This window comes from Nipponia nippon, unplaced genomic scaffold, assembly GCF_047370975.1.
Source record: "Nipponia nippon isolate SJK-2023a ecotype South Korea unplaced genomic scaffold, ASM4737097v1 scaffold_31, whole genome shotgun sequence".
Classification (NCBI taxonomy): Eukaryota; Metazoa; Chordata; class Aves; order Pelecaniformes; family Threskiornithidae; genus Nipponia; species Nipponia nippon.
The window spans coordinates 4,612,913-4,625,059 of record NW_028262349.1 but is presented as its reverse complement, the minus strand read 5'-3'; the positions used below and the strand labels follow the sequence as shown (position 1 = coordinate 4,625,059).

At 54.4% G+C, this 12,147-nt stretch overlaps 1 protein-coding gene across 1 annotated transcript; it reads right to left on the bottom strand.

Annotated features, from left to right (window-relative positions):
- Positions 1–285: 285 nt before the first annotated feature.
- On the bottom strand, positions 286–3,297 carry LOC148054355 (uncharacterized). Its single transcript, XM_087769535.1, has 7 exons — positions 3,196–3,297; positions 3,026–3,112; positions 2,389–2,611; positions 2,053–2,195; positions 1,552–1,668; positions 1,118–1,345; positions 286–444 (listed from the first exon to the last, which is right to left on the bottom strand). The coding sequence occupies exons 1-7, from the start codon at positions 3,232–3,234 to the stop codon at positions 427–429; spliced, it is 855 nt and encodes a 284-aa protein (XP_087625661.1). The 5' UTR covers positions 3,235–3,297; the 3' UTR covers positions 286–426.
- Positions 3,298–12,147: the final 8,850 nt, after the last annotated feature.

Below are 12,147 nucleotides of genomic sequence, written 5' to 3'. Positions count from 1 at the left end.
CCAGTGTGGCCATGCTCAGGTGCTGCCACATGGAAACCCTGCTCCACCCAGACGGAGCCTGTAGCTCCGCTCCCTGCACCCCTCTCCTTCCAATCACACATGTCAGCATTCCCAAAGTCATCACCACTCCCAGGAACCATGAAGAGCCTCTCCACAGGAGGGATCAGAGGGGAAGGTCTTGCTGGCAGCCCCATACCCTGGACTCCCAGCAGCAGTATGTCCATGCCATCTGGTGCACAGGCAGAACCTGCCAGGTCCACATACTGAAAGCCAACTGCATCCCAATTCACATGAAAAAATAGGGTAATTTTATTATAAAGTTCAAAAAACACCAACATAGCATTTAACTAGACAGCTTACTCGAGGATACAGCCACCCCAGAGAACCAGGCACTTTGCAGCCACAGCAGAGGTCCAGGGCCATGGGTCAGGGTTCCTGCTTATCCTAGAAAACACAAGAAATTTTACCGATAACGCTGGCCAGCCAGCCAGCATTGACACTGGGCAGGGTGAGCTGCTGAGTACAAGCCATCCCACCCTGCACCTCTCCTCACCCTCCATTTCCCTGCAAGCCAGGCAGCTGAGCACCAGCTTCAAGGGAATTGGGAGGGTATCCACCAGTGCTTTGGTAACAGATGGGTCTAGAGCAGTGAAGGACTCCATATGAAGTTGCTAGCAATGAAGACTCTTCTACAAACCCTCCCTGTTTTAAAGCACAAAGTGTCCAAGCCAGTGAGTCATGAAGGGCTCATGGTGACCTGCTGGTAGTGGCTCTGGTTCAGAGGGGGCTGCTCTGGGTACCAGCACAAGATGCTCAACTGGCATTTGGCAGTCCTGTCACTCAGGGGTGAAGATGCCCACAGCACTGCACCCACCCAGCACCATCTCAACAACATATGGGGACTGAGGTTGTCTCCTTGCATAGGGAGAAGGACTAGAGCCCCTACAATCCTTTCCTAGCTCACTTGGCAGCAAAGTGAATGGAGAGCCATGTTGCAAAAGCTCAGAGCCTGGGGACATTCTCCCAGGCTGAAATACCTCTGAGCTTGCGACACCTCCCCTGCTCTGCACTAAAGGAGGGTGGGTAGGGTTATGGCTCAGCTCAAGGGAGTCCTTACCCCATGCTGTGACAAACTGCTGCTGTCATCACAATCTGCATCAGCCATCTCACTGCCATCCCCACTGCTTGCATCAGCTTCTGGCTTCTGGGCATCACCATCACTGCTATCAACATCTGCAGCATCTTCCCCACTGCTGGACCCAGCTGGATCCTTTGGTCCCAGCTCTGTGCTTGCAGCCAGCAGCTCTGGGGTATCACTAACCCCAGCAGGTTGTATGTCCTCTACCTGCAGAGACAGGGGCATGGTTAGACTGCAGCTCTGTGGAAGGGTAGCACAAGACCCATGCGTGATCTCATGAAATTCAGAGTAGTTGAGTAACCCCAGACACCTCTCCTTCTGCAGCCAAGGGAAGAAGGACTGAAGTACATCCTTCCAGCCCAGTATTTGCAAGTGTGCCCAGGACAAAGCCAGCATGGGGCAGACCCACTTACCTGGAGATCTGATGATTCCTTCAGCATAATGGTCTCATCCTGCTCTTCAAACTCCAGGTCTGCCTCAGTGTCATTTTGGGACTTGTACTCCTCACTATCCGTTTCCACATCTGAGGGCTGGGGAGGAAAGAAGCAGACTGAGGAAGGACACACCAGCCCCATTCCTGATGGGACTGGGAACCACAGCCAAACAGCCAAGGGTGACAGAGATTATGCTTTGCAGGGACATCAACCAGAGGGAAACTTCAGTGTTACGGGACAAGCGGAGCACCCACACCTTTCAGACACTGATGACGTGATGTTCAAGTGCTCTTTGGACAGCCTGCATCGCTCAAAGGGTGTACAATAAACAAAACCTCTTTACAGCTCCCTGTGCAGGCTCCTCTGCTGACCTGTGCAATGACGCTCCCAGTCTACCAGGAGCACAGAGGCTAAATGCAGTCATCTCCAAATTACTCAGCCCCCGAGGAACAACTCTGCTCAGCAGCCAGAATGTCATACCTCATATACAGTGTCTTCAGGGTCATCCTCTGGCAGGTCCCTCTCCAGTACCACCAACCAGGACTCCTGCTCCTCCAGAGCTACGTCATCCCGCTTCCTCTTATTTGCTTTGCTAGATGGGTTGATCAGAGCTTCTCGGATCTCTGCAGGGATTCAGAGAAGACACAGTCACAACCCATACAAAATAAACATATATCTGTGTTTCCTAGCTTTCTACTCAGCACAGGAGCCCCAGACCTAATGTGGTGTTTTTTTTTTTTTTTTTTTTTTATATGTCTTGCTGTGTGCCTCTTAGCTTCAAAGCCTTCAGGTGTTCCACGAAGCCACAGGTCTTACCCTTGGGCATGTTGCTCTGGCCCCAGTCTGCTGGCAGGTAGCCCAGGATGTTCTGGATCCTGGTGGGGACAATGGAGAGGAGGAGGCTGGTTAGTCTCCCCCGGCGCTTCTTGGCAAGTCGTCCAGGCCTGGTGGGAGACGGGGTGGGGTAGACTTTGCTGATAATGGTCTCCACAGGGACCACAAATCCAATCCAGACCAATGCTTTCTGAAGGATCTTCAGCTGCAAACAAGAGAACTACATTAGGTCATATGAGAACTTCCAGCTATTTGAAGTCCTCAGTGAAACCCTTAAACCCTGTTCTGTCCCAGTGTGGTGTTGAGATGGGACCAACTTCAGCCAGGTAAAACAGGACCTTGCCCCCAAAGGCCTCCCATCTCTCCTGGCCCAGAGAAGGAGAGAAACATGAATGCTGCAAGAAGAGGAGCAAGGCAAGAGCAAATCAGGTAGAGGGCAAAAGCTGGGATGGGGAGAAAAAGCAGAGGATGAGCACACACTAAGTGCAGGGCAGAGGGAAGAGACTGAAAGAGCAGAGAGGATGATCTGGCAGAGAAACCAAAGGAACTGCCAGTCTCAAGGCTTTATCACCCCATCCCCTTGGCCTCAAACTCCTCCAGCAGCAGGAGCATCACCTACCAGGTACTTGACAAAACTCAGCTGAAGGATCTGGCACAACAACCTGCTAGAGAAGGAGTAGGGCTCCTTGCAGGTAACCAGCCTCTCCTAGACAGAGAAAGAAAGGTCAGACATCCTCCGTGCCAGCTCTGACAGTGCCTGCAGCACAAACAACCCTGGAGAACCTCTACCTGCTCTGGGCTGGTGTGTGGCCTTAGTTGCTGCTCCATGAAGCCTACAAGCCAGACCAGACAAAAACCTGGCTTAGCCCAGCCTGCAGCCCTCAAGCTACTTGTAGCTACTGGGCCAGCTGCTTCTCATTGCACTGACGAGCTGCCGGCCTCACTAATCAGTGGGGCAGCCCAATGCCCTCCCATGGCGGTTCCCCTAGTATGAGCACTGGTCCTGGTGCCTTGCTCAAGGGCTAATTATTCTCAATTAGGGGTTTATTTTCTCTCAGTTTGGGGTGCCTGTCCCCTCCTGTGGGTTGTAGCTTGCCAAGCCAAGACTGATTGGGGATATCTCCCCTCACTCTGTGCCGATGCAAATAGCTGAAGGCAGAGGGTGAGGAGATGTCAGAAAACTTGCCCCACTGAGCCCCGCCGTGATGGGAGGAGCCAGACCCCAGGTGAGGGGAGGCCCCTCAGCATCCCTCCTGGTCCATGCCCTCCCCTTGCTCCCAGACGGGGGGGGGGGGGGGAGATGGGGCTGGGATTTGTTTTAGTCAATAAAGATGAAAGGAAGGGAGTTAAGCCTGGTTCTTTGAAACCACAGCCTGATTCAATTAGCCAGCAGTTCTGTGTGCACATGAACACACATGCACACACTCTCCCCTTCATAAAATGGGCTTAGCTGAGTCCCCAGAAGCACCTTCCAGAAGCTGCTTTGCAGCAGATCCTCTCAGCCCCTGCTCTGGGCACTCTCCAAGGTTTTAACTTTGTGCAGACCTGACAGCTCCGCTGGGCATCTCATGGACAACGGACCTGCCGACCCCTGCGTGCAGCTCAGCGCCAATCCTCCCCCCGGCTCTGCGCTTCGCCAAGCCAGGCACCACAATGTGTAGATGGGCTGGGGTCATGTTGCTGACTGATTCAGGCTTCATGACTGTTAGGAGGGATTTTCAGCTGATACTTCTACCAAGCAGGTGGTTTTGGAGCGGGGAAGGGCATTTAGTGTTTGGGTGTCACTTTACCCTGTTGCAAGTTACTGCTGCAAACGCTGGTGAGGCCCGGGGAGCGGGTATGGCGTGTGGGCATTGCCCTCGGTGAAGGGCACAGAGCTGGGATGACGGGGCACTCGCCTCCCTGCTCTGTCCAGCTGAACCATCAGACAGAGGCAGAGAGATGGGGACCCACACCCAGCAACCGCAGACCTTGCTTGTAGCCCTGCCACTGGCCAGGCATTTGGGGGACAGATGTGAGCCCCCCTCAGTTGAGCTGGGACGTGGCTGTTTATGATGCTCTGAGGTGGTCTCCTGGGGTTGTGTAGGCTCCCAACCCCTCTTTGTGCCAAAACAAGCCTGGCCTTGCTCCTGTTCCTGCTGAAACCCACGGCAGAGCCTCTTCGGTTCCCAGTGCGGGACAGGATGAAAAAGTAGCACGTTTTAACAGGCCAGCTGCAATGCTGCAGGGACAGACCCTGCACCACAGAGAAACAGAGCTGCTTTTTCTCTCTGCGTCATTTGCAGAGCAGGAACCGACATAAAGCAGCCGTTATCCACCTGCTAGCGGAGGAGGCTTCCTTAGCCAAGGGGAGGGTGGCAGGGCAACCCGGCTCTGCAGCTCTGCTGCTGCCCGGCTGCAGAGGGGGAAAAGGCAAAGCAGCCTTTGGCTGAGGCTCCGCTGAGAGACCGAATGCCAGCATGCAGCCCTAGCGACAGCAGAGATGGGAGGAAGGACGTGGGGGCCCCAGTGGTTGAAATTACTGATTTCTACAGGTAATTGCGTGGGCCGAGGTGGAGATTTTTCCTGACAGGAGTGTTGCTAGACAGAGCTGAAGTGTTTGTCTCCCGCTCTCAGCTCCGGTTGCCCCTTCCGCTCAGCTCCACCTGATGCCTGTGGACGGTGACTCATCCTGCACAGGCCATTGCTTGCTGCAATTGCTCTTGCTCCCAGCGCGCGACTCCCTCCCGCCCTGGGTGCTGCAGCCCCGGCTCACACCACCCACCCAGCTCTGCTTCTCCTCAGGGCCCTCCCTGTTCCCATTTCATGGGTGATGGGAGCTGGCCGGCACTGGTGGCCCTGCACGTGAGCAGGAGGGCAGGAGCAGAGGTTGGGGACGAGTGTCTCCTCGCCTGTCCCCCTCTGTCTGTCTCTCCATGCCTGGGTGGGTGACAAATTGCTGCTGGTCCGGAGGGAGCAGGTGCAGGGACCTGGCAGCCGTCGTCACAGTGCGTCACCGCGCGGAGAGCAATCAGGGCTGGCTGCAGAGCATAAATACACAGCGCTGCTCCAGGGAGCCCCGTCAGTCCCACCATGTCGCTCGGGGAGGGGATGCTCTGTCCCCGTGCACTCCAAGGCAAGAGCTCCAGGGACATCTTCCTCCACATGGTGACCCCTGACCGCATCCCGCAGTTTACTATCCCCTCTCTGGACATCTGCAAGAAGCACAGGCGCTCAGGCAAGGGGAAGGGGCAGCCAGTGGGGATGGCTTGGAGGAGCGACTCGGATCTAGCAGTGGAGGATGAGCACGATGTGCCCGGCTCTAGCTCGTCCTACTCTAATGCTGGGCTCGCTGCCGCTGTGCAGGCTATCCCAGACCCCACTGCTCGGGCAGCTCTGTCCCTGCCTCATCTCCCCAAGGTCACCACCCCATATGGCTTTGTCACCCTGGGGCAGAGCCCACAGGTGACCAGTGAAGAGGCGTTGTTTTTTCACTCAGGCTCAGATTATCCTCAAGGTCTTGCTGATGAGATAAGTGCCAGTTCCCAGGAGGAGCTGGGATGCTGCAGACGCCCCGGGATGCCTGTTGCTGGGGGAGGTGGCTGCTCCAGGATGGGTGGAAGCCTGAGGGACCACAAGCAGCTGAGACCCCATGGCACCGGTCACAAGGATGGCAGAGGCAGCCAGGCCTACAGGACTCCAGCAGGGCTTCCCCTGCCCAGGATATGTGCCAGCCCACTCAGAGACATCCAGATAATGGATGTGCTGGAAGGCAAAGAGGCGGAGAAGAGAAAAAGGAGGCTCCTGGAGGCAGGCTATCAGAGGAGCAACCCCAACCTGGAGCTCCCCGCTGGGATGCCGAGGAAAAACTTGCTCCAGAGGATCCTCAGGAGGTACCTTGCCCACCCTCGGTAGCTCACGCCTAAGAATTTCACTCTTCATTGATCCTGCAAAGCAGTTCTGAGAAACAGAGGTTTCCTCAAGACTTGCAAAAGAGGGACTCTTTGCAAATGCCTCAGACTGCCAGGCAGCCAGGCTTAAATACGAGGACGTCAGATATGTCACTGTACCTGGAGGAAAAGCGTTGAAATGGCATTGCCCTTGGCTGGGCCATCAGAAGTGCTCTGCAGCAGGAGACCCCGCAGGGCCAGGGGCTTCGCCGGCCAGGGCAGGACGTCTGCGAGGCAGGAGGGGCAGCAGCGGCGGCGAAGCTGTGTGGGGCAGGCTGGGGAGCAGGGGGGGCTGCAGGTTTGTAACCGTACGGTGTCTGAATAAAAGTGAAAATGTTTCAACTGACCAGTGCACCTCTCCTTTTTTCTTGCCTGTCCCAGCAGTCAGGTATCAATAGGATACTTTGGCGCACCCCAGCACTCCCTCCCATTGTATCCCCAGTCTCAGCAGCTCCTGTCATTTATCTCCAGGTCACAGCAGGTTCTTGGTGGGCTGAAACTGCTGAAATACAGAGAAGGAGACCGTCCAGGCCCTCCAGGACATGAGCTGCAGCAGGCTAGGAGAGAAGAGTGATGATCACATCCACTTTACAGCTGGTTTCCAGCTTTGTGGCTGCAGGGTAGGACGTTTGCACGTGTCGGGGTCCCTCTCCCAGCCAGGCCCTCTGCTTTCAGGACACAACAGCTTTCCTGAAATAATTTCCTGAAATCAGTCCACAGGGTACAGCTGCCAACCGCTCTTAACCAGCTGTGATAAGAGTTTCATGTTATTGGCTGTGCTCTCATAAATTGCTTTTTGCTTTTATTGAGAAGCAGAACCTGCAATGCCAGAATTAAAGCATTCATGGTCAGCAATGTTTTGGGGCTAATGGAGCGGAGCCTCCTGGGTCAGCAGTGCTGGGCTGCTGCCACATTCATTTCGGGGCTCTTAATTCTCAGTGAGGTGGAACTGGGAGGGTTGGTCCCAGTCCAGGCAGGCAGCTGAAGTGCAGCCAGCTGGGGGGTACTCGGAGTCAGCTGCAATGAGACCACACGGAGCAGGCAGCAATCAGGTTTTGCATCAGGGCCATTAAACAGGGAGTTAATAAACTCAGTTTGAGTCCCATCCCTGCTGGGCTGGCTGCGTGACCTGGGCCACGTCCTGCTCTAACTTGGTGGCTTGGTTTCCCCATCTCTTCAGTCTAGTTTGAAGATAAGCCCTTTGCTGGAACTGCCACTTACCAGGGAGCTTTGCCCAGTGTGTCTGAGCACCACCCAGCAACAAGGATGAGCAAGAAGCAAGACGTGGGGCCCCAGAGTCCCTACTCCCCTCCAGACAATGCTGCATGAAAGCACCAGTAGCCAGAGGACTTCAGCGTTGGTGTGAAAGGGGGGTGGGAGCTTTCCACAGTGCAAATCCCAGACTTCTCCAGGCGTATATGTGCCCTCCTGCATGGCTCATGGCATGGCTATTAAAGACTCTTTCTCCAGCACGGGAGAATGTGACAGCCAAGGCTGCTAGAAAGGGAGCCAGGATCAGTTATGTGACAGAAAATCTGCTCAACAGTTATTATAAGGAGCGCTGGCACTATGGAGCAAGTCAGGGACTAAGGCTTCTGAAAATTTAAATTGATCTCCAGCTCCTGAGGGCATCGTCTCTGTTCAGCACTTAGGGCTGAGAGAGTGAATTGAGTTACCAGAGATTAATAAACGAGTGGTTATCAGTTACTTGAGTTGTGATATCTGAACATGTACATGCTCCAAGCTGACAGGCAAATGTGAATTAAGGCATGCTCCTGTAAACCTCTCTCCTTTTTCTTTTGATGCTTAAGCTACTACATAGTAGTGGCTCTGTCTAACTGCCTCATCATCCATGGAAAGCATGGGGACAAATCCTCAATGGCAGCTCACTGAAATTATGAGCCTGCTCTATTTAGCAATTAAACCTGGAGACTGGGAGCTAGGACTCCTGGGTTTTATTCCCTGCTCAGTGACCTTCCTGAGCTCCTGGGAACCTTTGTGTGCCCCTTACCTTGTCTACAAAATAGGAAGATATCTGCTCTGCTTCACAGGTGGATTGCAGGTCTTCATTCATCCTTGTTCACAAGACATCTCTGGTGCCCTTGGCAGGATTTCCCAAGGGAAGAAATATTATGATATGTTATTACAGCCTGCCATGGTACAAGACTCATTTCTTCTGGATGTGCCAGTGTGGGGATTATCAGCCTGGACAGAATCACAAATTAAAGCTTTGTTTAAAATGGTTGCGGTGGGGATTGCTACGTGGCAGATGTGGAGCCAGGGCTGAGCCAGGGCTAAGCCAGGAAGGAAACATCAATTCCCTGCACTACAGCAAAGGTGCTCTGCGGTGAAACTGTGCCTCTCTGCCATATTTCTGCTGGCTGCCACGTTACAGCTCAAGGCATCTCTCCAGCCTGTGAAATGAGAAGGACAATATCTCCCACTGGAGCAACGTGCCTGCGAGATTTACAGGATGCCCTTTCCCTGCAAACCCTGCTCCAGGCAGTGAGGATGTTACAGTGGGAGACATCACTGACGTGGCAAGATAAATAGTCGTCACCAGCGACTGATTATTCTGCCCAGGCCTGGTACGTTTTCTAAATGGTGTTTTTTCTGACTCAGAATTTTGTTCCAGCCTCCTGCAGGTACAGACAGCAGAAAAGCTCGGGGCTAATTATCCACTCTTAATCCCACGTACAGCGGTTTTAGCAGCACTAACCATGCTTGGCTGTAAGTAGGTGGAATCAGAAAAGTAACCAGTTCAAATCTCCCGAGCACGAGGGGCCAGACTGGGGACAGTTCTGTAAATCCTCTGCAGCTGGTGGCTTCCCCAGGACTGTCCCACAGGTATCCACTGTCGCAGCCGGAGAGCCAGGCGCTGCCGCCCCGCCATGCCGTGGCCTCCCCCAGCCCTGTCCCCAGCTGGGACTCTCTGCTGTGATGCTGAGATCCTTTTTTACCTCTACACTGACCCTTCTGAAAGTTCAGATGCTCCAGACACTGCAGAGTTTATGTGAAAGAAAACTGGTCAGATACTGAGAGCGTTTCCCAATGCCTCATTCCTGCAAACTTTGTATCAAGAAAAATAGACAGACCTTCCCTTTGGTCTCAGTGGAGCTACTGTATCTGTCAAGGTCTCTCTGATAGCATTATCATCTCCCCTGTTCTCCAGCATTTCCACTGCAACCTGTGGAAATCAGGATATATCCCTTTTCTTTTCAACTAAGCCCATCTTCCCCCTGGCCAGGCTGCTATGATTGCTGGTCACATCGGCACTGCAGCCTGGCGCCCTCCCATTAGGCTCTGCGGGGGCAGAGCAGAGACCCCCAAGGGGATGCCAGTCTCTCACTGTTGACAACCTTGGGTGCAACAAATGTCACCTATTGCATGATCAGGGCCCTCCGCCACGCTAGGCATGGAGAGTTGTCGGTCTCACGGACACTGGGCCCTAAGCAGCAGCAGGAGTCAGATGGGAGCAACGAATGTTTCTCTATGTGATTTTTATGCAATGGAGCACCTGGCCTTCCCAAGATCAATACTGAGCTGCTGTCTTTGCCAAGGATTTTATAGTCAGTGTCCATGCCTGCCGGGTGAGATAAACCCCTTCATGTGCTCATCAGCTGCATGGCTCCTCTCCCAGCTAATTGGTGCTGGAAAGGTCAAGCTCTGGCTATGAGACAGTCTGCAGCCATTAGGAGTCCCGGCTTGGGAAGCAGGGAGGCATGCAGGGCCAGAGACCACGATGTTCTTCCACTGACTCTGGTAGAGTTGAGGATGCAGTTTCCTATCTGGTTTCTCAAGTGAGGGGAACCATGTGCATCTCCATGCCCAGACGGAGCCCTGCTCTCCTGCCCTCCACCCTGCTGACCCCTCCTGAAACACCCTCCGCTGCCCTCCAGCAGCGTGCATGCTCTCACCACCCCCTCCACGCCGCAGGCGCCTGGCTGGTCCGCAGGCTTCACCGGTGCCTGGGTGCTATGAGAATAACAGCTTCTCCAGCAGTTTAGATTTCACCTCCTCAGCTGGCAGGCTGTTTGTGATCAGGTAGCGACTGCCTCCGATTTAGCTGTTATTCTCATTTGTTCCATGAATGGGTTTGTTTGCTTGTTTCCATTACTGCAAACATCTGACAGCCAAGCTGCGCTCGTTAGCTGCGCAGCGCACAGGGAAAAGGCTCAGCGCTCCTGCCGGGCAGAGCCATGTGAGCCTCTGCAAGGCACATGGCAGCAGCTGCTCTCTGCTCAGCTGCGCTTCCATGGAAAAACCACTTTTCCACCTACCCCAGCTCAGCAGCAGGACCTCTGTCCCCAGTCACAGTCTGCAGAGGCACAGCTGTGTGAGTGCATCCAGGTTCTTGCTTTTCCCTTCAGATGCTCCCAGAGAGCCAGCCGTGACAAGATTAATCCACTTGTGAGGAGGAGAAATATTAGCCATGTTCCTCTCCGTGGGGTTTGCTTTAAACCCCAGCGTGATCATCTGTGGTTCTTCATGAAGAGTTGAGAGTCATACCTGAGTGACTTTCAAGCAGCTCCTCTTGCTTTGAATATATTCAAGTACCTCTAGAGATGGGGTTTATAGTGTGCAACTGGGAGGGTGCACGAGAGCAGCTGGTGCACAGGGAATGTGATGTTATCTCTGGACACTCTGCTTTATTGCTAGAGCTGGGCTTAATCGAAAAGCAAAGGCAAAACAGCTTCTATGCTGTGAAAACAAGGAGCAAAATTCCTGGCTGAGCCCATCCCAAGGCAGCAGCTGGGATGTGGTGATTGGAAAGCAGGAATTGCCGGGACACCAAAGAGCTCAGTGGGGTTAGCGATAGAGCCAGGCAGGGCAACGGAGAGAGCCAGGCTGCTGCAGACCTGAATCTGCCTGACAGGACAGGACTGGCAGCATCGCCCGGGGAAGAGGTGGGCTGGGATCTGGCACACACCTGCACACCTTTGGGGAGTGTGTAGGTGTGCCTGTGAGTGGGCACAGGGATCGGCAGGGCCATTTGACCCATAGAGTGATGTTCCCCGTGAATTTCCACCCGTGGTCCTGTAATTCCTCCTTCAGCTGCACTGGAGAGGCAGGCAGGTCGTTTCGCCAGTGCAGTGGCCTCAGCAAGGAGAGGAGGGGTTGGGAGCGGCCACAGCCCCTGTGATGAGAGGGTTGTTCCCAGGACGCAAGAGGTACAGGCTATCACCAATGCCCATGAAGGCGAGGGGCAGAGGATGGCGATGCTGCAGCCCTATGGCTGCGCCCGGGGCTCCTCCGTGCACATGTAGCATGGCCCTGCCCATCACCCTGGTGCTGGGGACCACCTTCAGCCAGCCCAGGAGGCCTGGGGCCAGTGGTGGTTCACCTCAAGCAACCTCCTTCCCCTGCATCTTCCCATTGTTTGCGGTCTCTTCTTCCCATTCTGATGGCACCTGCCAGGGCAGGGACGGTTGTGCCGAGGCAGAGCAACAGAGACAGAACATGACATGCTCTGAGAGGCACTGCAGTCGTAATGCTGCCAAATCCCAGCTGGGGCGAGGCATTGGGGGGATCCCCAGGGCATCTGCACTGAACCCCAGGCCTGTGGTTTCTGGTTCCTGTTAAAGGGGATGCCAAATTGCCTGAGCCAGAGATTTTCACTTGATGCGGTCATAGCCCTGGGTGCCAAAGGGTGGCTGGAGACCTGTGGCAGCAAGACCAGCAGGCAGGAAAGCCACGTGGGTATTCATAAGGAGTTGCCCATTATTTTTTAGTGTAGCTTTTAGGCCACACACCACGGATACTTGGCTCAGCCTCCTCTTCAGTGCCAGCAGCGGGAAGACAGTAGGCAAGG